Source organism: Hyaena hyaena, unplaced genomic scaffold (assembly GCF_003009895.1).
Source record: "Hyaena hyaena isolate Hyena2069 unplaced genomic scaffold, ASM300989v1 scaffold_207, whole genome shotgun sequence".
NCBI classification, from domain to species: domain Eukaryota; kingdom Metazoa; phylum Chordata; class Mammalia; order Carnivora; family Hyaenidae; genus Hyaena; species Hyaena hyaena.
The window spans coordinates 1,200,772-1,228,543 of record NW_024080836.1 but is presented as its reverse complement, the minus strand read 5'-3'; the positions used below and the strand labels follow the sequence as shown (position 1 = coordinate 1,228,543).

Genomic DNA, 27,772 nt, shown 5'->3' with positions numbered 1-27,772 from the left:
GAACAAATGTACCCAAATATTGCTAGTGCTTGTCTCTGGATCCTAAAATTCAGTGTGATGTTTTAAAATGTCTCTACATTTATCTCTGTTTTATGTAATAAGAGCATATTACTTTGATAATGTTATTTAAATCTCTTTCAAATCTTGTAGATATTAGCATTTCTACTTCAAAATGAATAATAGTTACTTTATTGCTCCCTCCTGTGAACTAAAAAGTAGTCTGTCTTTGAATCGCTCTTTTTATCCTTTGGACAAAGCAGTTCTATTACAGCTTTCTAAAAATGAATATAGTGTTTTAGAATTTGAATTTCATCTACTTGTTCTTAGCACAAATGTAACACACACAGATCTTTTAAAAATTCAAGGTAAAATCCAGCATTAGATTTAACTTGGCATCAGAAGGTCTTCTTGCTCTTACCCTTTATGTCTCTAAGGGAAATGCCCTCATGAGTTCACATGGGGATCAGCCACAGGGAGGTCGAATGGAAGCAGAAATAGTCCAGTGACCTCAGAGCAGCCAGTTTGTCCCTCAGTCACTTCTCAGAACTTATAAGGAATGGAGAAGAGGAAAGAAAGGCAGTGTGTGACAGATCATATCCATGGTCAACTAATATTTATTCTAGTGTCTACTGGGTCCTACATGCTTTCACCAATGTTGTCCCATTTTATTTGCCAAGACCAGTGTGAGATAAGTACCATTAGTCCCACCTTATTGGTGAGGGCAGTAAAGCTCAGAGATTGAACAGCTTCCTTGAAACCATGCAGTTGATAAGTAGTAGACAAGGGATTTGAAACAGGAGAGACGCCCTGTTCTTTCCCTCTGTATAATGCTGCCAACACATTCATCATTCATAATGCCCAGAAGTAAAAAAAAAAAAAAAAAAAAAGCAGTAATCTGTTATTTAGTAATATATGTAAGAAGGCATCCTTAAGTTGGAATCCTCTAACAACAAAGAATTAGAAGAAAAAGAAGTATGGGTCTGTGAGCACATCAGGCCTGTGCTTCCTTTGCTTTTTAACATAAGAACCGATTCTTTGATTATATGTTTCAGCTCAGGATAGTGTGGACCAGACCTATAGTACTTGCCATAAAGTACAAGGCAAATTTGCATTTAGTGACTCATGCTAAATAGATCTTATTTATAAAACACAAACAAACAGTTGGACCCCTAAATTTACTGTAACCTGAATGGACTTACTAATTATTTTCTCCTCTGAGGTCTCTCTCTGGAAGGGTGATGATAACCAGTCTTGTGACCCATCTCTAAGGCTCTCATCATCTTTGACGTTTCTGTCAATTTATTATTCTATATATCTGTCAACATGGAGATTAAACAGAGGAGCGTGTGGACTTAGATTGCTCTCAGAACTTCATGAGGATAAAGACATTTAGACAATGGAATATGTTACGTTGTGAAGATTTCTTTCCTTCTTTCTTTCTTTCTTTTTTTTTTGTTCCATGAGGCTGAGCTGTCATTTGCCAAGAATGGTTCAGGACAGTTCTGCCTGGAGGCAGGACTATGGACTCATTAACCTCCTAGACCTGCAACTCTGTCAATCTCAATTCTCTCCACGGTTTCAATCAGATACAGCTGCCTCCAGTTTCATTCTAGTTGGTTTCATGTGGCTGTGTGCTCTTGCAATTTTCTGTATTCGGGAGGCGGGGGGAAGCATCTTCAATACGTGTGTGTGTAACTGTGCATGAGGCAGTGTGCATGGTGGATCTTTCCTTACCGAAAGGCTCAGCATAAAATATATTAATAGATGAGTGTGCTGGTATATGGAAAAGCTCCATGTGCCAAATATAGATGGTTCTTATTATTTCTCTTTGCATATAGATGAATACACAGCTGTGCTGCTCTCAGGAGGCCTAGGAGTCGACTTGGTCCAAAGGAATGACTGTGCTATTTTTGCTCTTTCCCTCACATTATTTCTCAAGGCTTGAGGGAATTTAAATGTGACTTACTTGGCAATGACAAGTCTCTGTCCCCTCGGTGCCTCCCGAATGAGATCATTTACACAAGTCACTTCACCGGAGCTCATTCTATTTCTTCATAGAAAAACAATATCATTTAGATGGAATCTAGATTTCAAGAAAAGACAGGTGCCCCCCACCCCATGGCTACTTTAAAACATATTACTATTAAATTCACAGTACTGGTGTGATAGTTCATTAAGATATATGTTTTCTAGAAGATACAAGGGTCACTCAATGGAACCTTAGTGTTACCGATGAAAGAACTGAGGCTCTAAGAAGTTAAGTGGCTTGGATAGGCTCTCCCAGTGAATTGATGGCATTATCAGGATTGGGACCCACCTCTCTGGTGTTGTGGCCCCGAAGACAGACCCCACTGCCTTGCTCAAGACCCTTTGCTCTCCTGAATGAAAGTGATTCTGACAAAAGTAAGAAAAATCTCTCCTCCTTAAATGTTACTGCACTTTTATCATGAAGTGGAATTTGGGAACAAGCAAATATATTTACTAATACATATATCTGTTATTTCTTATGATTCGTGAAGAATTCTATTATTTGTGAATCCGTGAAATGTGTTCCTTTATGGAAACCTATTAAAATGGAGACAAGCAATAGTCAAGCCAACCTTCAAATACACAGTGAATACAAATTTGGAGAAAGTGGCCATTCAGTGATTGTACTGTACAGAAGGAATAATAAAGGCCTTGGGGAGAAGTGAAGTGAGGGTTAGAAGCCATAGCACTTTACAGAGTGTACATTTAATGAATGTTTTTAAATTCAATAAATGAATTCACTTAAAGGAATTTCTAAATTTGTAAGCCCCTTTTACAAAGCCTTTGAAAGAGTCTCTGCTTTCTAATGTACATATGGGTGTTTATGGCAGAATATGTTTAAATGGAAATCAAGACCACTTCGAGCAAATTGAATCTAAATAACCAAAATTTCCTTGATGTGTTTTTTTGAATTTGAGGAAATTCTACAATAGTTGTATTGAGATCGAAGTTTGGCCATTGCCATGTTATTGTGCCGTCAATCCTATAGGCTGCCACTATTTTCTTACAACATTTATAGGGACGTGGATCAATATTTCTAGTGAGAGGGTAGAAGAAAATATTAAATGATACATTTCTCACTTAGGCAAGCTAAAAAAAGCCTAATATGATAGGCAGTATGGAAGAATGAGGACTGTGGACTCAGAGTACCTGAGTTTATGGTCTGGTTTTCTGTTTCTTAGATATGTGATGTTGGGTAACTTGTAAGCTGGAGGTAATAATACCTATCATTATAGATTAAGTGATTAATATTGATAAAGCATTTAGAAGAGCATATGATAAGGACAAAATAAGTGCTGGCTGCTGTTGGTATTATTATGCATTATGGATAACAGATGGAGGATAAACATAATAGATGTGGTTCTGGGCTCCTGGAGAATAGAGGTGAGTAAGGGGGAAATAGTCATTAAATAACTAATTGAATAACTTTATAACTTTAAACTACATTTATATTGAATGCTGAGGGAAGTATAGTGTGAATAATATAACACAGATGCAACATCTCTCTAAATAAATGTTCATGGGTCATTTTCTTCTATTGCAATCAAGGGAAACCACACTTCACTTTGATATTCCACATCCCACTGAGTCTCAAACTCTTTGATATTTCTAGGGTAAGCCATACCCTTTCAAGTGAGTGGCAAGCAGGATTTCACATCAGGAACATTGTGTTGGACAGACACCCTTGAAATAATTTATTTTTCCATTTTTCTTCTCATTTCTTTATGACCACGTAACGTTTTAAGAAAGCAATCCCAATTTCGTTTTGCTACATTCCTTAAAGCAAAAATCTCTGTGATGCTCCAGAGACCTTTGTCCTGATAAAGGCAAGTACGTCTGGGAAGAAATGAAAAGACCAACTGCCAGTGTTTGTTGAAGAGGAACTCAGTTGTTCCTCACATTATGCAACAGATGGCATTGACAGCCTGATGGCTAAGAAGGAGGAAACACACATTCCCATTCACCCAACCACTGTTCTCTCCCTTCACAACTTTGTGTCATAATTACATATTCATTTCTTTTCTTCTCATCCCACAACTCAGCCTTCTAGAAGGGAGCTGATTTGGATAATCTGCAAAAAATATTAACCAGATATCCCTGAACGTACTTGGCATTTTGGCCGGTACTCAGATATCAAAGGTGTTTGAGGCAAATTTTAAATTCAGAGTTAAATGAATGTCAGCTTGTTCCATAGACAGCTCATCTAGACAAGGATTTAAAAAAGAAAAGAAAGCTGTCAAAAGTATCTTCAAGAAGTCAAGCTTATTTCTCTGGGTTTCTTTTCTTAAAAAATAAAACAACATAATTCTCATGTTTGGATTCCCCAAATCAAGACCGGACAAAAAGTGAGCCAAAACCCCCCAGAGTTACTAAAAATTATTTACATTACTTTCAGCACTTATGTTAAATGTCATCATTTTTTTAGACAAGGTTTTTGAGGTCTCTTCCAAAATGGGTAGTCAATATATTTTATTTCCTTTTTGTTTTCTTGTGATAACATGGATATTCCTTATGACCGGTGAATAGGAAATTTTTGACTCACCCTTTAAGGTAGAAGACAGAAAACAAAAACAGAGGCTGCCTGCAAGGCAGGGAGGGGCAGTCCAGGACCTCAGTGGTTATATAGTGAAGTGTTAAAGCGATTCTGCCCTGTGGTGCTTGAGTGCACTAAAAATAGGTAACCCTGAACTATACTGCAGTTGAAGGACAAGATAAAAATAGGAAATAAACTTGAAAAATAATTGTATAAATAGAGTACTGGGATTAACAACTCAACCCACCAGATCGAATTCACTAATAAGATTTGTTATTTTTATTGAATACAAAAGATAGGGTGTCACTTAAATATTGAAATGTTAGTTATAGAAGTGTATTCTGAATTTAAAATGAACATTCAAGCAGTGATAACTTACACTATTATTTGAAAGAGGGTTTCTTTAACCTTTTTAGCTAAGATGTCTCTTTATATCTCAATGATAATCTTCCCACTTTTAGAAAAATAAATATACAAAAAAAGAAAAAAAAGGAAGTTGGATGTTATCTATCAGATAGGTAGATGTAACTGATCTTACAGATGTAGCTAAGACCCAACAGTGGGGGTGCTTGGGTGGCTCAGTCAGTTAAAGCGTCGGACTTCAGCTCAGATCATGATCTCACAGTTCATGAGTTCTAGCCTTGCATCAGGCTTTCCGCTCTCAGTACAGAGCTCACTTGCTTTGGATCTGCTGTCTTCCTCTCTGACTGCCCCTTCCCTTCTTGCTCGCTTTGAAAAATAAATAAACATTAAAAAAAAAGTGATTTAGAATGTCACAGCTTTGCTCTTATGTTCAGTTCCCAGTAAATGGTAAGGACTGGGACTCTTTCTAAGATGTGGAGGCATTCAGTATATTTTTAGCTATTACAGCATCATATGGCTTAAAATTCTTCACATCTCCTTAAAAGACAATATTTAAAATTCCGAAATTCTGCTTTGTAAAATCTATCCTGGATTATTAACTCTTGGCCCATATTTCAGTCCTCTCTTGTTTTTGCTTCCTGTGTTTCCACCCAAAATGTCAATTCTTAGCCCTGCCTCTCCTTCCTGTTCTCTTCTGAGGCCACTGCCATGACTCTAGGGCCTGAAAGCGATCATTTCACACTTGGGTTTTGGCAAAGGATCGTTAACTTATGAATTTCTGCTTTTTTCCACTTCTGACAGATTAACTTCAATGTATAATTATATCATCTTTCTGCTCAAAAACTTCAGGAGATTACTTAGAGAATAAACCTTGATATTTTAGCCTGAAATTCCAGATTATCTAAACCTGGTTTTTAACAGTAATTAAGGACACATTTGTTTTTATTTAACTATTTTATTAATTAATTTTAACCCTGGAATCCGTCATCTAATTCATAGTATAGAACAATAAAATATCACCAATAATTTACCATGTGCTCCTTGCCTCCCCAATCGCTCTTCCTTCCTTTTCAGAGGTAACCAGTGTTCTAAATTTGGTGTTTTTCATGCCTCACTTATAAAAAGTTTTAGCACATATATGTACATGTAAATAATAGATCTTTATTTTTATAAAATTATTATTATGCTACATATTGCCTTTTAGAGCTAGCTTCGATTTTTCTCTCATTAACATTTGGTCACTAAGACTCATTTGTATTATTGTATGTAGTCATAGTTAATCAGTGTTTACTTTTGCATGATTCTTTATTGGGGTTCTTTCTTTTCTTTATTTTTTTTTTATATTACTAAAGTATGCAAAGTGTATTGCAGACATTCTTAAACATGTCTCCTGGAAAGCATTCCTGCTTTGGTTTCTCTTGGGTATATGCCTGACATTGAAGTTGTTGAGTTTTAGGCTGTACCAATAAGAATTCTGGCAAGAACAAGATCAAATTGTGTAATTGAGGAAAGTTTAAGAAAGGAGCTCTTATGGGATGATGAAGCACCCTAGCGCTAGCAAGGGCAGGGAGTCATGACAATTTCTGTCTCTGAAGAGGCAAGGGAGGAAGTGATTATTCAAGCCTAAAGGGGGCAGCTGCAGCTTTAGGAGAGGATTACCCAACAGAGGCCTCTAGCTTTTTCTGCCAAACAACAGTCTGGCAGAAAGGGAGCTGATCTCACTAGAAACCCTGACCTCACTCTCTACCCTTCTCTGCAGTGCTTTGCCAGGATCTCTCACTGGCTGAACCCAACCAGAAGACAGAAGGCAAGAGAACCCACTGATGGAGTCTACAAAGATCAACTTCTAAGAATACAGAGAAGGGTGGAGGAGTGTGGACACTGAATCTAGAGAGGTAAAAGGATATAAGCAAATGCTAACCATTGTGTGATTCCGTTCCATTTTGCCAAGTGTTTGTACCAATGGACACTCCCAACGGCAGTGTAAAAGAGAGTCTGGTGATCTATCCTTTCCAAAACTTAGTATTATTAAACTTCTGAAGTTATGTCAGGAGGTTCAGATGGTATCGCCTTGTGGTTTTGATGTGTAGTCCCTCGATTGCTGATGAAGCTGAGCTATTTTTCATGTTTATTAGCCAGACACATCAACTCTTCTGTAAAATTCCCATTCTTGTACTGTGGAGTTTACAAGTTTATTCTAAAATTGAAATAGAAGAGCAAAGAGTAAAGAATGGCCAAGACCTTTCTTTTTTTTTTTTCTTAATGTTTTATTTATTTCTAGGAGAGAGAGAGAGACAGCGTGAGCAGGGGAGGGTCAGAGAGAGAGGGAGACACAGACTCTGAAACAGGCTCCAGCCTCTGAGCTGGCAGTCAGCACAGAGCCCGACGCGGGGCTCGAACCCACGAACCGCGAGATCATGACCCAAGCGAAAGTCGGACGGTTAACCGACTAAGCCACCCAGGCGCCCCTGGCCAAGACATTTCTGAAGGAGAAGAAAAAGGAATAACTTCCTTTCAATATACGAAGACTTGTTATAAAGCTATAGTAGTGAAGAGAGTGTATTATCAGTGTAGGAATACACATCTTGACCAATAGAAGAGAAAAACTGAGCTCCCAAGGGGACTCATTAATTAAGGGAATTTCAGAAATGGTGGAGACGGTATGTCAGGTCCCTGGGGAAAGGCATGGTCATTTAACAAAAGAGTTGAAAATATGAACTCTTTTCATATAGACGGCAAAAGAGAAAATAGATTCTTGTCTCCCACCGTACAAAACATCAACTTCAAATGCATTCAGACCTTAATAACTACTGTTTTAAGAAAAAATGCCAATGAATAACCCTTTTCCGACATCAAGATAGGGAAGGATTTCTTAAAGATGATATAAAAAAAATCCTAACCTTAAAAGAAAATACTAATATACTCAATTACTTTGAGAAGATTTTTTTTTTCATTAAATCATGACTTAAAGAATAGAAAACAGGGGCACCTGGGTGGCTTAGTCGGTTAAGCGTCCGACTTTCGCTTAGGTCATGATCTCGCGGTTGGTGGGTTCGGGCCCCGCGTCAGGCTCTGTGCTGACTGCCAGCTCAGAGCCTGGAGCCTATTTCAGTCTGTGACTCCCTCTCTCTCTGACCCTCCCCTGCTCACGCTGTCTCTCTCTCTTTCCTAGAAATAAATAAAAAAAAATTTTTAAAAAAAAGAATAGAAAACAATACGCTACAAGCATGAAAAAGATATTTGCAATGCATATAACAAACAATGGCTAGTATCAAGAATGTGTCAATAATTCCCCAAAATCAAAAAGAAAAGACAAATGACCTAGTGGAAAAATGGGCAACATAAATTTCTAGCAACTTTTTCTTTTATGTTTCATGAACTCTCACTAGTTTATAATTCTCAGAGGACTATAATTGTGTCTTAGTTATCTTTGTTTCCTTATCACTTTGCTTAGTGCCTGGTAGAAAGAAAATGATCAACAAATGTTCACTGAATAAATGAACAACCTTGCATGCTAGAATAATGGAAGCTCTGTTAACGAATCTCACCATATGCAGACCCCTCTCGGGGTCTATGCTCACATTTTCAGCTTGGACAGCTTCCTGTATTTACATTACCAGCTCATACCCATCTTTGAAAGTCCAGATCATGGTCCTTCTTTATATCGTAAAGACTTCACTGCCTCTTCTGTCTAAAAGACGTTCTTTTGGGACATCTCCCACACTATTGAATTGCATTACTCCGTATTTCTACCCCTGTACCAATCTCTCTGGCTTGGATTCTAAACTCTTGAGGGCAAGGGCCATTTTCTTCTAAAGTACCCCTCACAGTTCTATGAGGTGCTCAATTAATATTTAGTGCAGATGTGTCACAACATCTAGTACAAATTAACAGCCTTCCTTCAAAATGGCAGAATAATTGTTCTCAAAAAATATTGGTATTTCATTTTTATTTGTTCCCAGTTTTAGGCCCTAGAGATCAGGTTACAAAGGCTCTAGGGATGCTTCTATAAAAGATAAATTGTTGTAAAGAAAAAAAACCACTTGATGATGATTGATTTTTCAAGTACAAATTTATGACTGGGAAAAGACAGTAGGATATAGTGGAAAAAATGAGGGCCATGGAATCAAATGTCTGGGTTTTGTTGTTGCTGTTGTTCATTTGTTTTTAGTGATAAACCAGAAGTATTTACTTTTTAAATATAATTCAGTGTCAAGTTAGCTAACATAGAGTGTATGCAGGGTGTTCTTGGTTTCGGGGGTAGATTACTGTGACTCATCGCTTACATACAACACCCAGTGCTCATCCGAACAGGTGACCTCCTCCATGCTCATCACCCATTCAAATGTCTGTTTTCAAACTCAGCACCACCTTAGGGGACGACATTCCTTAACTGCTTTAAGCTGATGTATAAACTGGATGATAGAATTTCCCTCAAAGATCATCTAGCAGATTAGTGGTGCACGGTGGTACTTAACACATTTGATTTCCCTTACTCTCTCCTCCCTCTTACAAATAATGCTGTGTTCAATCAGATCTTGGAGTGCATAGTTTTTAGTTAAGACTTAACCATCTAACCCTTCAATAATACACTTTGCTAACAGCAAGTTGCTCTTGTCAGATGCATACTTGCATTATGTCGTCTCCCTGATTTGCCTAAAATTCTTAATTGGTAAAAGGGAAACAAATGACCAAGATTCAATCTCAGCCTCCGCACGTGTGTACAGTGCAGCTGGTTGCTGTAATCGGAGTATCTCAAAACTTTATTTTCCATCTTATTAATTTCAAACATGATTTTTCAAAGTGAAAATTATAATTCATATGCCTCCCACCTAGATTTAACAGTTGTTCTAATAATTATCATAAAAATAATGCTGAGGTTAATGAGGACGGCAGAAGAATTGTTATACATATCATTTCCTGCTGATTTCAGGGTATCTAAAACCCACCAACAGAATTCACCCAAAGGGTTTCTTCACTGTGAACTCTTCAATGAACATTGTCCCTTCATTCATTACAGGGGGGTTTTTCAGATAGCCGGGCCTGGGGCCACCCTTTCTCTTCTCCCCGCATGGTACATACTCCTTCTTGCTTGCATTTATTCTTCCAAATTTTCATGAAATAGTAGGGTTGCCAGATTTAGTGAAGAAACATAGAGGACATCCAGTTAAATTTGAATTTCAGATAAATGGTTAAATTTTTTAGTGTTCGTATAACCCAAATGTTGCATGAGACATACTTATACTGAAAAGTAACTTGTTGTTTCTCTGAAATTCAAATTTCACTGGGAAATCTGGATTTTGTCTGCAACTTTATGAAATAGATGAGTCCAGAGAGTTTTGAGGGGCCTGCGGATCTCCTTGATATTTGGGCTCTCATGCTCACAGGTCTGTGGATAAAATGAGAAAGAAAAATAGAGAAAGGAAAAAAAGTATTTCTGCACTGTAAATAACAAAGGAATGGTTAAGCTAGAATTGTTTTGAGCTAGTTGGGAGCTAGAGAGTGTCTGTTATATATTTGTGTTGGACTTAGTAAATCAAATAGTCTGTGGGGCCCCTGGGGAAAATAGTGTATGTGGATCTGAACAGATTGAATGAATTTATGGATAGTCATATATGTATGAGTTTGTTTAAGAGCATGTATTGCATCTTTTGCCACATTAATTCTGTATACCCACCAATGCTGAAACCTGAGGCCTTGCCACGGGTAGCATTTATGGCTCACACGTAAGTGACTTACGTGTAACTTATGGCTGAAGTTGCTGGAGAAGCTCTAGGCTGGCCTAAGTTGGCAGCTCTGCTCCACATCTCTCATTCTCTTCTGAGGACCATTCGGCGAGCTCAGAGATGTCTTTCTCACAGCAACTTTTCAGGCACAGGGAGAAATGTGCAAATACACACAGAACTCTGAGGGCTGGTCTCTGAGCTGTTATAGTCTTTTCTACCTCATTGTATTAGTCACAGAACCTACTTCGAAGGGCCGGGAAAGGGCTTTTTGTCTCCTTAGTGAGAGAATGTGCGGACAGCAAAAGGTGTGGATGCAGGTGAGGTAAAGAATTGGGGCCGCCATGCTTGCCTACCACAAGGAACAAGTGTGGGTAGGAACATAAGCATAAGTTGGAAAGTAAAGAAATCACTTGCTTTGAAAACTAGAAGTTTGGAATTGTAGCACTTTTCTTTCTCCAAGAGGAGTAATTTGCAAGACTTCCAGATGAATTTCTCTAGTTTGTGAGGCAGAAATGCCAACAGTTCCACACAAATTACTGGAATGTTTCACGATTTCTCTCAAAATACCTGTCAGAAAAGTTCTTTCGAGAGAGCACATGGTGGCATTTTTCTTGCCATAAACAAAATATATCCGTCCATATGAAGAGTGTGAGGTGTTAAAATGAGAACTTGTAAGAAAGTGGTGACACTGAAAAGGAAGACCAACTAATGATCCAGAAGAAGTAGATTACTATGTTGGTGTCCACTAAGCCCTAGCACCATTTTCTTCATGGTTTGCAAAGTTTGGGAGTCAGAAAGTGCATACTGAAAATTAGAGGTGGGAATCTGCTGCTTGCTTGACCTTTGTAAAGTAGCGATCTCTTTGTGTACTTTTTTGTTCTGTATGTAGGTCAAATAATATAAAAATTACGTATAACTAAAGTGCCAAATAGATGAGCTATTTTTACATCAAAAATAACCTAAGAAGAAAGCATTCTGCCCATAGAAATCTTCATTGTGACCTCTAATTGCAAGTTTTTCTTTCAAGTCCTTTATCAGAATCCATAGATAGTAAAAATAATGAGTTTGATTCTCAGCTCCTTTTGCATTCATTGTCTCTACTGGTAGTGGGTAGAAGATGAACTGACACTAGACAAATAATTGTATCAGCTGGAACTCTTGGGGTTTCAAAGTTCAGGTCTCCGGAAAAGGCCAGGCCAGTACCTGGTGGTCAAGGCTAGATGGGGCCTTAAGATGGGAGGGAGGGTCACTTTTCAGAAGGATGGGGAATATATTAGATAAATAATACCTGTTCACTAATAGTATTAAAAATAGCTTTAAAAGGGGCACCTGGGTGGCTCAGTCGGTTAAGTGTCCGACTTCGGCTCAGGTCATAATCTCATAGTTCGTGGGTTCAAGGCCCGTGTCGGGCTCTGTGCTGACAGCTAGCTCAGAGTCTGGAGCCTGTTTCAGATTCGGTATCTCTCTCTCTCTCTCTGACCCTCCCTTGCTCACTCTCTCTCTCTCTCTCTCTCTCAGAAATAAATAAAACATTAAAATTTTTTTAAAACATAGCTTTAAAAATGAATTGTGTGCCAAACTCTTTTAAAATTCATTTATTCCTTACAACCAATCTTATGAGGAAGGTCTATTATTAATGCAATTTTTCAGAGGTTAAAATGAGGCACAGAGAAAATAATTTGCCCAAGATTCCATGACTTGTAAGTGGCAGACTTGTGATTTGAGCCCAGGTATCTTGACTTTAGGTGGAACTGTGTACCACAGCAAGAAACAAACCAATAGAACTGTGAAATGAAATAGGATAAATCTCTGTGTGCAAAAATTTCTTCCATAACACTGCCGGTGTAAAAGGGAACTTGCTAAATGGTATTACAGTGACCTTTTAATGTTGAAAACAGTAATAAGAAAAAAACAAAAAATACAAAAACGTGAATGTTCTTGATATAAATATATGTTTTGGGTATAAATATACCTATATGTATTGAGTATGTATTGTATTGGATATAAGTATGTCTGTTGAGGGATTTATAGCAATACATTAAGAGTGGTTATCTCTGGAGAGGGGAGTGAGATGCTGGAGACAGAAAAGAGAGTTTCATTTTGTATCCTATGATTTATATAGAATGTGGATAATTTAAAAATACATAGTATAAAGAAATAACCTGATGGGGGAAAGCAAAAGCAAAATGCCTAGGTGCCAAAAATTAAATATGAAAATAGAAAAGTGGTTTTAAATTGGTTTCTATATCTTAATTCTACTATTACTTGAGGATATGGCTGGTGAAAACTACTGGTCTCAAATTTCTTTCCCAATCAAGTAGAGAGGTGAGCATGTTTTTCTCCTGAAACGGCATGGAAAATGCAGTCTTTTGGGGTGCCTGGGTGGCACAGTTGGTTAGGCACCCGACTTTGGCTTAGGTCATGATCTCACAGTCTGTGAGTTCGAGCCCTGCATCGGGCCCTGTGGTGACAGCTAGCTCAGAGCCTGGAGCCTGCTTCAGATTCTTTGTCTCCCTCTGTCTACCTCTCACCCGCTCACTCTCTGTCTCTCTCTCAAAATAAAATGAAGACTTAAAAATTTAAAAAAAAAAAATTCATTCTTGGGGCGCCTGGGTGGCTTAGTCGGTTAGGCGTCAGACTTTCGCTTAGGTCATGATCTTGTGGTTCGTGGGTTCGAGCCCCGCGGCAGGCTCTGTGCTGGCTGCCAGCTCAGAGCCTGGAGGCTGTTTCAGAGTCTGTGACTCCCTCTCTCTCTGGCCCTCCCCTGCTCACGCTGTCTCTCTCTCTCTCTCTTTCCTAGAAATAAAATATTAAAAAAAAAAATTCATTCTTTTCAGAATGTAAGTGTATTAATGGCATATATATTCCCATATATATATATATATATATCCCCTTAAAAATCTTTAAAAAAAATCTTTTAATTATAAATTGCTTCAAGTATGCTAAAATCTGGAGTCATAAAAGTATAGCTGATCCCTGACAAGCGGGTTTGAGCTGCTTGGGTTCACTCTGATGTGGATTTTTATCAGTATAGTACTGTAAATGATTCTCTTATGATTTTTTCTTTGGCTTTATTGTAAAATTACAGTATATAATACATATAACATACAAAATATGTGTTAATCAATGGCTTATGTTATCATTAAGTCTTCCAGTCAATAGCAAGGTATTAAGATATGAGGGGGTCAAGGGTGCCTGGGTAGCTCAGTCGGTTAAGCATCTGACTTCGGCTCACATCATGATCTCAGTTTGTGGGTTCATGCCCCGCGTCAGGCTCTGTGCTGACAGCTCAGAGCCTGGAGCCTATTTTGGATTCTGTGTCTCCCTCTCTCTCTGCCCCTCCCCTGCTCGCTCTCAGTCTCTCTCAAAATAAAATAGACATAAAAAGTAAAAAAAGAAAAAAAAAGATTTGAGGGGGTCAAAAGTTACATCTGGATTTTCAATTGTGTGGGGGTGGGCTCTTGGAATCCCTGTTATTCAAATATACTTGTTGTCAAGCTGCAGTTTAGAAAATAAAATATTACAAACACAATTGATGACACCTGTAAATCTCCCCAGTCCAGCATTCATTTCTTGGTACCCACTAGCAAATCTGTGTATTGTTTTCTAAGTATACAGCCATAATATATGGTATCATTTTGCACATAACTAATATCAGAAAACATGCAGTGCTCCACAACTTGCTTTTCTTGCTCATTTTTGAGCTGCTTCCAACATGTATCCACGTTGACATGTATAACTCTGGTTTGTACATTTTGACTGTTGTACAGAGGTTATCATATGAATGTACTGTCAATGTCGAGTGCTGATTAGGACTCCTCTCTGCTGTTATACAGAGGCTGCCATGACGATTTCTGTTAATATCTACTTATGTACATCCGTAAGTACTTTTTAAAGGTAACATGGTAGTAAGTCTTTATTCGTTATTGTAAATTTGATGGTTGTGCCAGTGTATTTTCCCACCAGCAGTGAGAGTTCCACTGCTTTGCTGTCCTTGACAACACTTGCTATTTTGAAACTTACATTGTTGCTAATTTGATGGGTGTGATGTAGTACATCCTTATGTTTTTAACTAGAACTTCCTTCAGTAGTGAACAGTATTTTTCCCATATGTTTGCTGGCCTTTCAGATTTACTCTTGTAAGAAGTAGGTTTTCTGTGGAGCACCTGCATGGCTTATTGAGGTAAGCATCCAACTTTGACTCAGGTCATGATCTCAGGGCTGGCGAGTTCAAGCCTTGCATTGGGCTCTGTGCTGACAGCTCAGAGGCTGGAGCCTGCTTCAGATTCTGTGTCTCTGGCTCTCTCTGCCCCTCTCCTGCTTTCACTCTGCCTCTCCCTCTCTCTCAAATATAAACATTAAAAAAAAGTTTTTTCAGCGTGTGTATATTTCTATTTTCATGAGTTTTAGGAACTTTTATAACTTTTATGTATATTAAAAATATTCTTTGGCTTATGTTTTCACTTTTATAATACTTAATGTACATATGTGTCTTAAATTTTAATATATTTAAATTTATGTCCTTTATGAATGTCCCTCTGTGTCTTAAAATAAGTTTTCCCATGCCGAGGTCTAAAAAATGTTGAATATATTCACTTAAGTTTTAAAATATTACTTTTAAAAGGTTCTTTAATCCAACTCAAATATATTTGTTTATGGTTTGAAGTAGGGATCCAAATTTATTTTTTTCCAAGTGGATAATCAAACTTTTTTAAGTCACTCCTTTCCCTACTGGTTTATAATAACATAACTTCAGTTTCCATATATTAGGGTCTCTTCAAGTCCGATTTGAGGAGGTAATAGCAACATTTAATGTGTACCTGCCATGTATCAGGAACTAGTCTAAGCATTTTTGATGCTTAGATCATGCACTTTGGATGTATGGGCTCACTTGTTCACTAGAGAGCCCTGATGAATGACAGGTTTTCCTAAGACTTGTTCACTGGCTGATACAGATACGGTTGTCAGGTGAAATTCATAAATATGCTATTTGACACAAACCAAATATATAACTTGCTTTTATTACACAGGGGGAAAAAATCAACACATTTTCCAAAGAGGCAGACATCCCAAGAGCTTTAGTGAAAACCAACTTAACATCAACTTGTTTGACAAAGCTTTTAGAATATGTGAACAATTAGATTCTTAAAGTAGGACTAGAACATGAATGAGCTCTAGATCCCAGTACAGTTATAAGCCAACAAATTAGGCACTGTTTTGCTTAAGTTTTAGCTTTAATGTAAATATATATTAAGAATATTAGCATCTGAACTACATAATGACTATCATTTTACTTTAAAACAAAAATTTCTGGAACCTCAAAGTAGTCTCTGAAGTTTTCCAATATGAACATATACTAACCCCTAATCCTCACTACATATCAAATATGAAATAATTGTCACAATAGACCAACATTTTCATAAGATTTCTAAGGCTTCTGGCACATAAAATATATAATATCTGTGTGACAACGATGTCATGATTATATACAAAAAATATTTAAAAGGTTCCTTGTGCAATTTAAATTCTAAAGATTAAAAAAAGTTTCATGTTAATAAAATATTATGAGCTTCCCATAAATTTGACACTGATTTTGTAATTACATAAAGAACACACAAGACTTGCACTCTAAGTGATTCATTTAAATGAACTGTCAAACCAAATATACTTATTTGATATTCTTAGATTTCTAGATCATACTTTCAGCCAAAACACACTTTAATATAACTTATAAACATTTCCAATTAAACTGTAACATTAAGGTAGAAAATGTCAGATCTACATTTGCCTACCTATTTATGTGTCACACAAATGCAAGTCTATGAATCTTAATTTATTCTTTTGTTTAAGTCACCAGTGTAAAGAATGTGTCAGTAAGTGAAATCAACAAAAGGTGACTATGTCTCATTTGAAAAAAATGAAAGTCATTAACACCTTGCCTTAAAGTTCTAAAGCAGCATATTCAGCTTTTAAGGCAAAAAAAGGCCAAAAATATTATAACTTATAAATTCTGTAATTCTTCTTTTGGCATTAAGAGCCACAACAGCACAAATTTTTACACTTTAATAGACAATATATTAGTGTACATCTGAATATACATTTGCCAACATTCTCCATCAGCATGATGTTCTGTGAAGTAGAGGTGGTTAAGTGCATTATGTCAGGCACATTTAATGGCCATCCTGGGCATCTGGGGACATGGAATGGCTGAGTCTTGACCTTCCATTCACAGATATTGTATTTGATGGAACAGTAACCTAAGAAAAAGAAACACGTTTTGTACCCATCAATTGAAAATGGACAGCTATCTAATTTTCAATTTTCAACAATTACCACATTTTAACTTCTATATAATTGTAAATGGTAATATTTAGTGTTTCGTATTCAATAAATCACAAACAAGAATGTTCACTCTACCATAAAATTAAAAATCAGAGAGTTATTTCCACAACAAACAAGTTAAATAATCCATTAACACATCTTAGTCTTCACAAAATTACAAAATCAACTCAAAGGACAAGAGTACAAACAGACTGCAGGCCAAGCTGTTGAAGAGCATTTTTTGCTAGATTAATTCTGGCTCCTCAAAAGAGCCTTGGAAAATGTAGAAAAATAAAGTGAATTCCACAAATCAAAGAATTCCATTGTATTAATGGTATACGTTACCTTGAAGTTCCCCTCCCAGGTACCCCTTATTAATAAGGAAATACAGCTTTGGTTTTTAAAAATGCTATCGTCTGAAGGGCTACAGAAGTCAAATCTAAGAGTGTTATGCCAAAACAACTGCAGAATGAAAAGTAGTTTTCTTCCTCCCAATAAATAAACTCCCTAAATTCCAAAATTCTATGGCAAAGTCTCCTATTTACGAATGTTAAGTGAAGGAAATCCACTTAAGAATTTCTTAAATAGCTCGACATTCTAACACTTAGAAGAATATTTAAAAAAAATCATCTGGATTCTGGGTAGTTGATAAAATATTTTGAAATACTATACATAATATGTGACAATATTTTAAGAAAACTAGTTAATGTCTAGATTGTAATTTGACTAGTTTAAATTTTTAACCAAACATTATCATCTTCTCACAAGAGAAGTGAAGTACAAAAGGCCACAGATTTTGCCTTGCATCAGAGTAACTTCCTAAAAAGGAAAATAAAATGGGCAAATTCAGTTCGGATTTGATTTCCCTGTGCTTCATTCATAGCCTTTTACAAAACAAAGATTGGTCATCGAAATGAATCAACTTTCTTCATGGTCTTATGAACCCAGGATGGAGTAGAGTGGTTGACATCAAAACAGCTAAAAGAAAAGTTGCACCAGGGGAAGGAAAAGTCCTGCATCTTGGTTAGTATTCACGTGGGATTCCTTCCCAAAAATAGCCAACAAACAAGAGACAGGTAATGACTTTTGATTATGTAACTTTGGTATGAAAACTTTCAGTGTGTAGGGATTATTTTTGTAATTATTGCTAAAATTGCAGTGGTCATAATTCTTTGCAAGGAAAAAAGAGACGTTTTAAGTATTTAAAAAACATACCGATGACTAATACAAATAAAAAATGTTTATTGTAGCACCATTTATAGAGTGAAAAAACCAAAATCTAGTTACATATCCACCAATAAGGAGCAAATAAACTATGGTTCATTCATATAGTCAAATACTCCATAGTCTTAAGAAGAATTGTGCGTGTGTGTGTGTCTGTATAATAAGATGGAAAACTTCAAAGAGATATTTATGGTGGTTTAAAGACGATTTTATTTTTGCACAGAAAAATTAAATGTTTATATACTACAAAAGTGGTCTGGAAGGTTTCACTGTAATCTATCACGAGCAATTATTTTAGGGGGAAAACGGTATTTCATTTGATATTTAAAAATTTGTATACTAAACTCTCAGGCATGAGAAGACATTATTATAGACTAGTGTATAAATTCTGTGAGGTCAGAAACCTTCTTATTTTAATGCCACACTATATGCATGTTTATTTTATTGCCTCACATGGTGTAGATCAATGAATATTTCTTGAATAGAATATGGTAACTTTTTATAAACATAAAGTAAAAGAGTATTGCTTGAAATTTTTGAATGAACATATACTTAACAATAAAGATATTTTTAAAGATTAAAAACTTTCGAGCATTAAAGAATTTTCTGATATGACCATCTAGTGTTTGTCTCAACTTTAAGTTTAAAGAAATATCAGGAATATTCTCATAGCTTTCTTATTCTCGTAAGGAGCACTCTCTATAAAACTCTCATTTATTAATATATGTATGGAAAGAACTGCCAACCTGAAGTTCTTGGATTGTACATATTTCCAAACAAGGAAATATGAATAAAAAGCAGACCAATTAAACAAATATGCTAGCAAGATTATGGGTGACACACCCAGTTTTTTTTTTCTTCCAGGTTTTTATGGAGCCAAAGATAAATTTCACATTCTAAGGAAATGGTTAATATCAACTACTAAATACCATTTGTCAGTTTATTTTCATAAACCTATTTTAAAAACCTATATTCTACTTGTAACAGTGTAACAGCCTTTAGTAACTGAAGTATTAATAGGAACCAAAAGTAGCCAGAAAATTCTTGTATCAGCACAAGTAACTGATCAGAGTTTAATCTCTTATTCTCTGAAAAAAACTTGCTGATTCACATATAAATCTTAACGCCAAATGCGTTTTATAAAACAGTGAACTAGATTTATTAAAACTTTATATGAAGACAAGACAGAATTCTGACTACACGGAGGTCAAATAGGGGTAAGGTGTGGAAAAAAATCTTAAGCAATATGAAAAAAACATGGCATGTTCAGGACTACATTTACACTAGAGCAGTCAACTAGATAATTGTTCTAATGTGAACCAATTATTATAATGAAGGCTAATTATTCGGGTAAGAACCAGAGCCAGAAGGCAGGTTGGTACCTGGAGTTAAACTGAACATTTGGGTGCCAGAATATAGGCAAACCTGGAGCCAACTTTCTGATGAACAATCTAAGCCCACTGTCAAAATCACTGAAGATTTTATTTGGCACTATAACTGTTGTTCTATAAAAGAAATCTTAGAATTTAAAACAAACCAGGAGAAATGTTCAGTACAGGATAGAAATATGGGACTTAAGCAAATATCACAAGGAATTAAAGCCTTCTGGTGTCCATTTTTACTTCCTTTTACAATATAATTTTTGAAATACAATACATGCACAGCAAAGTGCACTGAACTTCAATAAACAAACCAATGGAAACAAACACAAACATATATATAATCTACCACCCGGGCAAAGAGAATAGCTCCAGCTCCCTACTGATCTTGTCTTTATTTAAAATGTTGACATTTTCTTTATCACAAGATTTTGCTTTCATTTAGGCATTAAAAAATCTTGCATTAAGATAACATTTATCTTGATTACTTAGTTTTTTTAGTTTCCTCTTAAGTTGTGTTGCCTGTCCTCCTACAAACCCCCAGCAATGCCCTTTCTTTCCCTGTGGAAGTAACCCTATCATGATTTCTATAATTACTTCCTTGCTTTTAAAAATAATTGCCACCTACGCATGCATCACTAAATAAAATAATTTAGTGATGCATGCCATCAAACTTTACACATATATATATTTTAATAGGTCTTGCCCATGTTGTGGTTAGGTGTATTTTGGCCAATTTATTGCTGTTTGATAATCCATTCTTTGAATATACTAATGATTCTGTTTTTGGATATTAACATTATATTTATTTGGAGCTATTACAAACAATATTTCATGAATATTCTTGTGTGTCCTGGTACACAACACACACCTTTTTAGGGTATAATTAGAAGTGAAAATCCTGATCATAGTGTGTGGATACTGTGAACTTCATGAGACCCTGTGTCCATTTTTAGCACAAAAAAATGGATTATGTAAGGAATTTTCATTAAACAAATTTAGGAACTGGCGCTATAAAACCTCAGGGCTATTGATAATCTCCTACTGAAAGAGATAATATTTAGACTTCTTGGAACCTCAAGTAATGACTTATAAACAGGATACAATTATAGGATCATCATTTAGGGCCTGCTTTCTATGCTGATTCACATCCAGCTCATTCTGGAAGCAAGGAGAGTTTTATAAGTGAAGAGACTGCCAACTTAGAGCCTGTAACACAAGCACACAGCTGCCTGCCTGTATCGTTCTGTTGGCCTAAAAGACATTCCCAACTTAATGCACTGTGTTCTGCAGTTAGTCCAATTATCCACTGACTTAGGAAAAGACACTGCAGTTATGTTCTGTGTAGCTACTTGGTTCTCCTGTGGACCTGATGTGTCATGTTTCTGAGTCCCAGGCTGTGAACACCCAGAAGGCAGAGGCTTCATTTTATGTATCCCCAGTAGCTAGGACAATGTTTAGTACTTTTGTGCTTAAAAAATGCTTATTATCAAGTTTATTGGATTCAGAAAGCTTTACATTTTTTTAATGCTTATTTCTTTTTGAGAGAGAGAGAGAGAGAGAGATCTCTGAGGGAAAGGGAGACCCAGACTCTGAAGCAGGCTCCAGGCTCTGAACTGTCAGCACAGAGCCTGACACGGGGCTTGAATTCACAAACTGCGAGATCATGACCTGAGCTGAAGTTGGATGCTTAACTGACTGAGCCACCCAGGCACCCAGAATTGAGAAAGCTTTAGAAACCAAACCTTAATTTACAAGATTAGAAAGAGAACTATTTTCTTAAGTGAGGATGTACAATTTATTTGCATGGGCGTATTTCCCCACAAAAATATAAATGTCATGACCTGTGAAATACCAGTTGCAGTATTCAAAACCACCATTCCTTTTTCCTGCCTGGCACCCAAATTCAGATTCTACAAATACTTGACAAAATTCAAACCTAATCTGAATTATTCCTTCATGTTTCCTCCACTCCTGACAGCAGGCAATATTTTGCCCTGTCTCCTTGTCTGCCCAGATGGGAGCGCCCAGCCCTCCGTGAAAACAGCCGTCACTCATGGCTCCACTGAAACACACTGAGGAAAATGGGGAGCGCAGACAGGGCTGGCCGTGGAGATGTGCCCGAGATGCCCTCCCCTTTTCTTTCTCTCTTTGCAACATTCCTGTCCCTTCACAGATTTCGTTTCTGTTGAGCTCAGTGCTGTGCTCAACAAGTCTCTTACTCTTCTCTAAATAACCTCTAAAATGATTAGAGAAGGAATTCACAAAACGAAATGCCTAGGGAGTCAGGAGAATGATGAGCACTTTTCTTGTCTTGAGGAACCCGCAACCAAGATAACTAAGGGGAGAACAAGAAAGACATTTAGGGAGACTACAGCCTCTCGGAAGTCCAAGTTTTGGTGCCAGGCTCCAGGCTTCACCGTGCAGGTCTTCTTTGAGTGGATGAAAGTGACGGAGGAAACTCACCTACAAATAATTCTCTGTGACGTCTCTTTGGCATTTGCCCCCCAAAGAAGCATACCTCCCTTCCTGAAGTTCTACAGCTTAGGAAGGAGGAGCTGGCCACTATGGCAGGGCCTTAGCTGACTAGACTTTCTGCATTCAATGTCCTCTAAATTCCCTAGATTCTCCCTACATTTTGTGTTTAACCTATAAAGCCACCTGGCCCCCGGCTCAATCTCCCACATATGGTAGCTGACTTGGATCATCGTGGGGCAAGGACTGAAAACCTGCACATTCCTATTGCTAGTGTAGCTTTTCTGGAATAAGGAGGGATTTTCTTTCTGAAGAATTTTTACTATGCTAATATAATTTATTAAAAGTAAGAGTCCAGGGGGCGCCTGGGTGGCTTAGTCGGTTAAGCATCCGACTTTCGCTTTGGTCATGATCTCGCGGTTTGTGGGTTCGAGCCCCGCGTTGGGCTCTGTGCTGACTGCCAGCTCAGAGCCTGGAGCCTATTTCAGTCTGTGACTCCCTCTCTCTCTGACCCTCCCCTGCTCACGCTGTCTCTCTCTCTCTTAGAAATAAATAAAAATATTTAAAAAAAAAAAAAAAAGTAAGAGTCCAGGGTACTTTCTATATATAGTTATATAATAATGAGCAAAACCCTTGTTCCGCACCTGGCCCATGTTGTGGAAAATAGACCGGACATATTTTTAAGTATGTGTAAGACTCTGGACTCTTTCAGCTTATACTTCAAAAATGACCCTTGACATCAAAGAGCAACTTCTGGCATCCTCCCTATTCAGATGCAAGAGCCAGAAAACAATCTCCCCTAAATATTAGTTTGACAATGTTGAAAATAAGCCCACGGTCACCCATCTGATAAAGAAAACTTACCCTTTTCAATCTGGCAGCAGCCTCTCCAGAACGGATTGCAGTCAGCAAACTCTGTCGGATCTGTTCTGGGTCAGAGCTTTGGAATGTTAAAGAACTTTGTCTCTTAAGAATGAATGATGGGCAGTCAGTTGGAGATGGTATTTGGGAATTCTGCTCATTATATGCAGAGTTATTTCCCTATAAAAATAAATGCAAAATATCTATATGAATACCAAGTGAAGAATGGGCCACTAAGAAAATTCATCATCAGTATATTCTTAAAGAATCACTCTTTGCCAAAGTGGGGTTTTAAACATAGTCCTGATTCCTTCCCCTGTGAGTTATCTCTGCTGCCCATGCTCAGTTGGAAGATTAGAGTATTACCTTTACTTCTCTTCAACTTATGAGGCTAAGGAAGAAAAGTGGTCCCTCTCTCTTTGTTTTATGAATACACTGGTAATTTTACTGTCCTTAAGTCAAATAATGCTGATTTCGCCAATGGAGTTGGCCAGAAGAGCCAAATAATGATTAAAAAAAAAAAAAAACAGAGGCTAAAAAGTAACACATTTTTATTGTTACAACACATCAGGTTTCAAATTATTTCTGCCAGTACAAAATGGAAAAACTGACAATTTTATATTGTTTGAATCTATCATACCTTCTAATAAAAGAATATTAAGGACTATGCTACATGTAACAGCTTATTTTGTGTTAATGCAAGTCACAGGGGCTAATTGATGACCGTGTTTTCTTTATTTTGCCCATGGACTAAAAAATATTAGGAATTTTCAAGTTTAAGAATCAAACTTTAATTAAGCTTAGGAAAGAATATTTAGCTACTGATTTAACTGGGAACTATTATCAAATAATCTTAAACATGTCTTTTTTATGCTGCCAAATATCTTTACAAAAGATGAGCTAAACAGAGCTTGGGCAATGACTCAAAAACTGTATTATCTAAATCAAGCTTCTGTTGTTTAGGATTGGTATTCCATTCTAAGAAGAAACACAGGCTTTGTTCCCAAGTAAGAATTAATCTCTAGATCATACATCTCTTCCTGACATTATATCAAAGCTAAGAAACATAAATGTGAAATATATGAAGAAATATTCTTCAAGATGAATACTGCTTTGAAATTATGGAAAAAATCTTTACGTGGCAATATGGTTAATGTTCGGTTACTCTAGGAATGTTTGAAAAAGTAATATGAAATACTTCTGGAACGGTCACACAAATCTGAAAGTATCTTTAAACACTATCAGGGTAAAAGTACACAAAATATTTTTTTAAAAAATTGCATGGGGATTATCATAATTCATACTGTAAGTTTCATCCTTTCCTTTGACTATATTATTTGCACCTAGCAAATTATAAGACTTAGTTGGCCAAACACTAAGTCAATAAATGCCCTTTTATGTAAATTAGTAAGGTTAGATAATGCTAGTCAACATACATGTAACTGAAAAAGTTGACACTAAGTTCACAAAAATGGGAAATTAAGAAAATTACATTTTGAAATTGTAAATTCTGGTTTCAATTTAAATTATATGCATCGATGTTCCGTAATTTAGGTTGAATGTATATGATAGAAAATGTATAGCTGAGAAGTACTTGGTTATTTTATCTAGTCTTAACTGTTTATGTTTCTAAATAATTAAAACTATTTTGCTATCATGTAGAATTAGAAAAGAAACCAGAACATCCAGAAAAGTTATAAACAAATTGAGACAAGCAAAACACAGGAAAAGAGAATCAGAACTATTAACTAGTACAATATACAAATGTATGGCAAAGAAAATTTAAATTAAAATAGGGCATCTGGGTGACTGTGTTAGTTAAGCATCTGACTTCGGCTCAGATCATCATGATCTCACTGTTCTTGAGTTTGAGCCCCGTGTCAGGCTCTGTGCTGACAACTCAGAGCCTGAAGTGTCCTTTGCATTCTGTGTCTCCTTCTCTCTCTGCTCCTCCCCCACTCACATTCTGTCCCTCTCTCTCAAAAATAAACATTAAAAAAAAATTTGTAAAGAAATTTTTAAAAATTAACATATTTGCTAATGATACAATTATTTAATGACTGTATAGTAATACCCAATCAAGTTATATGAATTATAATAATCCTGAGAGTAAATAATCAGATTTCTGTATTACTACTCTTTTTTCCCTATGGTGGCTTGCCATTAGATTAATATGAATTCGGAGTTAAGTAACACACAAATATACCAACATGCTTGTTAACCCCCATCTAAACCATGTTGTATAAGAGCCCCTGATTTTTAAAAAGGTCATGTTACCTTATCACTCACAAATAGTTGTGGGATGCCCACAAATTTATTTAGAGAAGGAACCTTCCCTTCTTCTGTGTCAAGTGGAGGCTGGACGGCCACACCCTCACTGTGTGACACTGGGCGCACTTTGCTGAGAGACTGTGACCGTTTGACTACAGCAAGGGCAAACGGTGAGGGCGCAGAGCTCGAGTAAGGTCTCGGGGCACCAAAAGTTTTCAAAGTTTTCAGATTTAGTGCTGCTAATTGACTCGCAGGAAGAGAAGTAGGTCTCAGAGCTATGGGAGGGGGAGGGCTCTCACTAGGCTTCTGGAGGCTGATGTTATCAGCTGCTTTAATCTGGTGCTGTGGGGGAGACTGCGTTATTTTACTTAAGGGAGAAAGAGTTTGTTCTGCAGGAGGTATCGCATCCCTTTCCCCCTCTTTCTTTCTTAGTTCTTTTGGAGGAGGGTTAGGGGCCACGTGGACACCCTTGGCAGCGGCAGATGTCACATAGTGACCTGAAACTCTTTTTTGCATCTGTAGGAAAAAAGAACTTGGTTTAGTCTGGGGATTTGAAACCCGAGATTTAATTTTTGACTCCAAAATATTGTTTATATCGTCCAAATTAGGCACAAAAGGAACTGTGCCAGTGTCCCTTGTCATTCTGGGAGTAGGTAGCAGAGGACTCCCCATGGCAACGCGGGGTGAGCTCTCCACGCTGTGCACCTGGTGCTCAGTTCTTGGGCTAGGCTGCAGTTTAAGGTCTGCCTGTGGCTCCTTTGGGCTGTCGGATACAACAAGATCTTCTGTTTGGATTGCAGTTTCTTTTGCATTCTCACCAGTGTGCTTTTTCCCTAAAGTATGTGTCTTGTGATCATCTTTATACCCAGGGGTTTCTGATTCCCAATTCTTCAGTATCTCCAGGGACTTGGGAGGCACTATTTTATAAGTAGTCATTCCAATTTTGGGTATGTACTCTCTTGTGATTTCATTTGAAGGTTTTGGCTTGGAATCATAGTCTTGTCTATAAAGTGGATAATCCTTTGTATAAGAAATAGTTGAGTTTTTATCAATCCCATCTACAGGAGGCAAAAGGTCCTCATTACCATGTGCACAAATTGGATCTTTTACAGTGAGTTGGTTCTCTGAATGCACGTTTAGGGGGCCCTGACTCCTGAATTTCCTTGAGGCATCTATAGCAGAATCTTGGAGGCTTAGAGATGAGTGTTGAGTCGATTTATTGTTACTTGGAGTTTGCACGCTTTCATCAGCTGTGAAATTAGACAATTTATGATCTTGGTGATGCCCCTCAAAACTGTCAGAGGAAGGGGTTGTCTGAATTGCTGCATCTTGCATTTTTGTCTTTTCCTCACTGGGTTGATTCAGTTTTGGGTCTGGTATTAACAATGCAGCTAGAGGACTTTCCTTGTAACTTTCAGCAGTATCAGTTTTATGTGCCTGATAGTTTGATAGTCTGTCAACTCCCATGTCCACACTGTTATTTTTGGCAACACCTCCCACATTGGTTTCTGTTATCCTCACTCCATTTTTCATATTCTCTTCTGTGTTCATAGGGATGACAATTATTTCATTTTGATCTCCTAAAGGAAAAAAAAAATATTGTCAAGTTAAATGTATGAAAAAAGCGGAAAAAAAGCCTCAAGTTTCCAAATGCCTGCCTCTCCCAAACTGAAATAGGTTGGTTTGAATTATACAGGCAATGTTCAGCTCACTGATTATACAAAATCAAGTAATAGCATTAGGGGGAAAAAAGCATGGGCTTTGGTACCATAGAAATCCCAGACTGGAACCCGGCTTGACTGACAACAGTCTGTGTGGCAACAGCATGTTAGCTAACCCCTTCGAGCCTCAGTGTGTTCTCATGTAAAAAGGTAAAAATATGTATTACATTTAAACATCATTTATATAACATGCCAAATAGGAGAGGATATTCCCCAGAACAAGCATTCTATAGAAGACAGCTACGTTTCTCCTGATAGGTAAACTTCATATTTCAGTTATATTACGAATGAATGACAAAAGAAATTGACAAATTTCAAGAATACGTTTTTCCTCCTTTGTCCCCCTATTTTGATTCTGTCGTTTCTATAACCCCTAGCGTATATATATTTCACACTCTACATCAAAAGGGAAATAATCCCATTGAATATTATCAGTTTTAATTAAGGCAAACAACAGAAACATGACCTTTAAGAAGTGAAGTAAAAACAAAATCTAAGTTGACTGTCTTGGTAATTAGGTGTCCTTGCTAAAGACTTTGATTTTAGTCATAATATGGGGTATTTCAACTACATAAAAACAATCCTGTTGGTTTTGACTTTTCTCCGAGGGAAAGGATACCTATTCTCATGTCAGAGTCCAAGTAGAGAAAACAGCCTTCTTCTTCCCTGCACTACTTTTCCTCTTACTTCTCATTCACATGTCCTGAAAGCAAAAATTACTTGCTAGTGTCCAGGTTAACAAGCAACAGTTGCCAGACAGCAACACAATGGCAAAGCATTGGAATGAGGCAGCTGGAAGGAGACACAGGTTTATGAGTGTGTACTCTGTGTCTGGTCCTCAGGGAAATGGTTTCTATACTGGGCTCCTGC

At 37.1% G+C, this 27,772-nt stretch overlaps 1 protein-coding gene across 7 annotated transcripts in view; it reads right to left on the bottom strand.

Moving 5' to 3' along the window:
- Window positions 1-15,651: 15,651 nt before the first annotated feature.
- COBLL1 (cordon-bleu WH2 repeat protein like 1) overlaps window positions 15,652-27,772 on the bottom strand; it is a 167,822-nt gene continuing 155,701 nt past the window's right edge. For all 7 annotated transcript variants that reach the window (XM_039241996.1, XM_039241994.1, XM_039241990.1 and 4 more), the window contains 3 exons: window positions 25,188-26,761; window positions 22,914-23,090; window positions 15,652-16,907 (listed from right to left, as the gene is read on the bottom strand). In XM_039241996.1, the coding sequence (XP_039097927.1) occupies window positions 16,821-16,907; window positions 22,914-23,090; window positions 25,188-26,761 (1,838 nt within the window). In that variant the 3' untranslated portion in view covers window positions 15,652-16,820. The remainder of the gene's footprint in view (window positions 16,908-22,913; window positions 23,091-25,187; window positions 26,762-27,772) is intronic.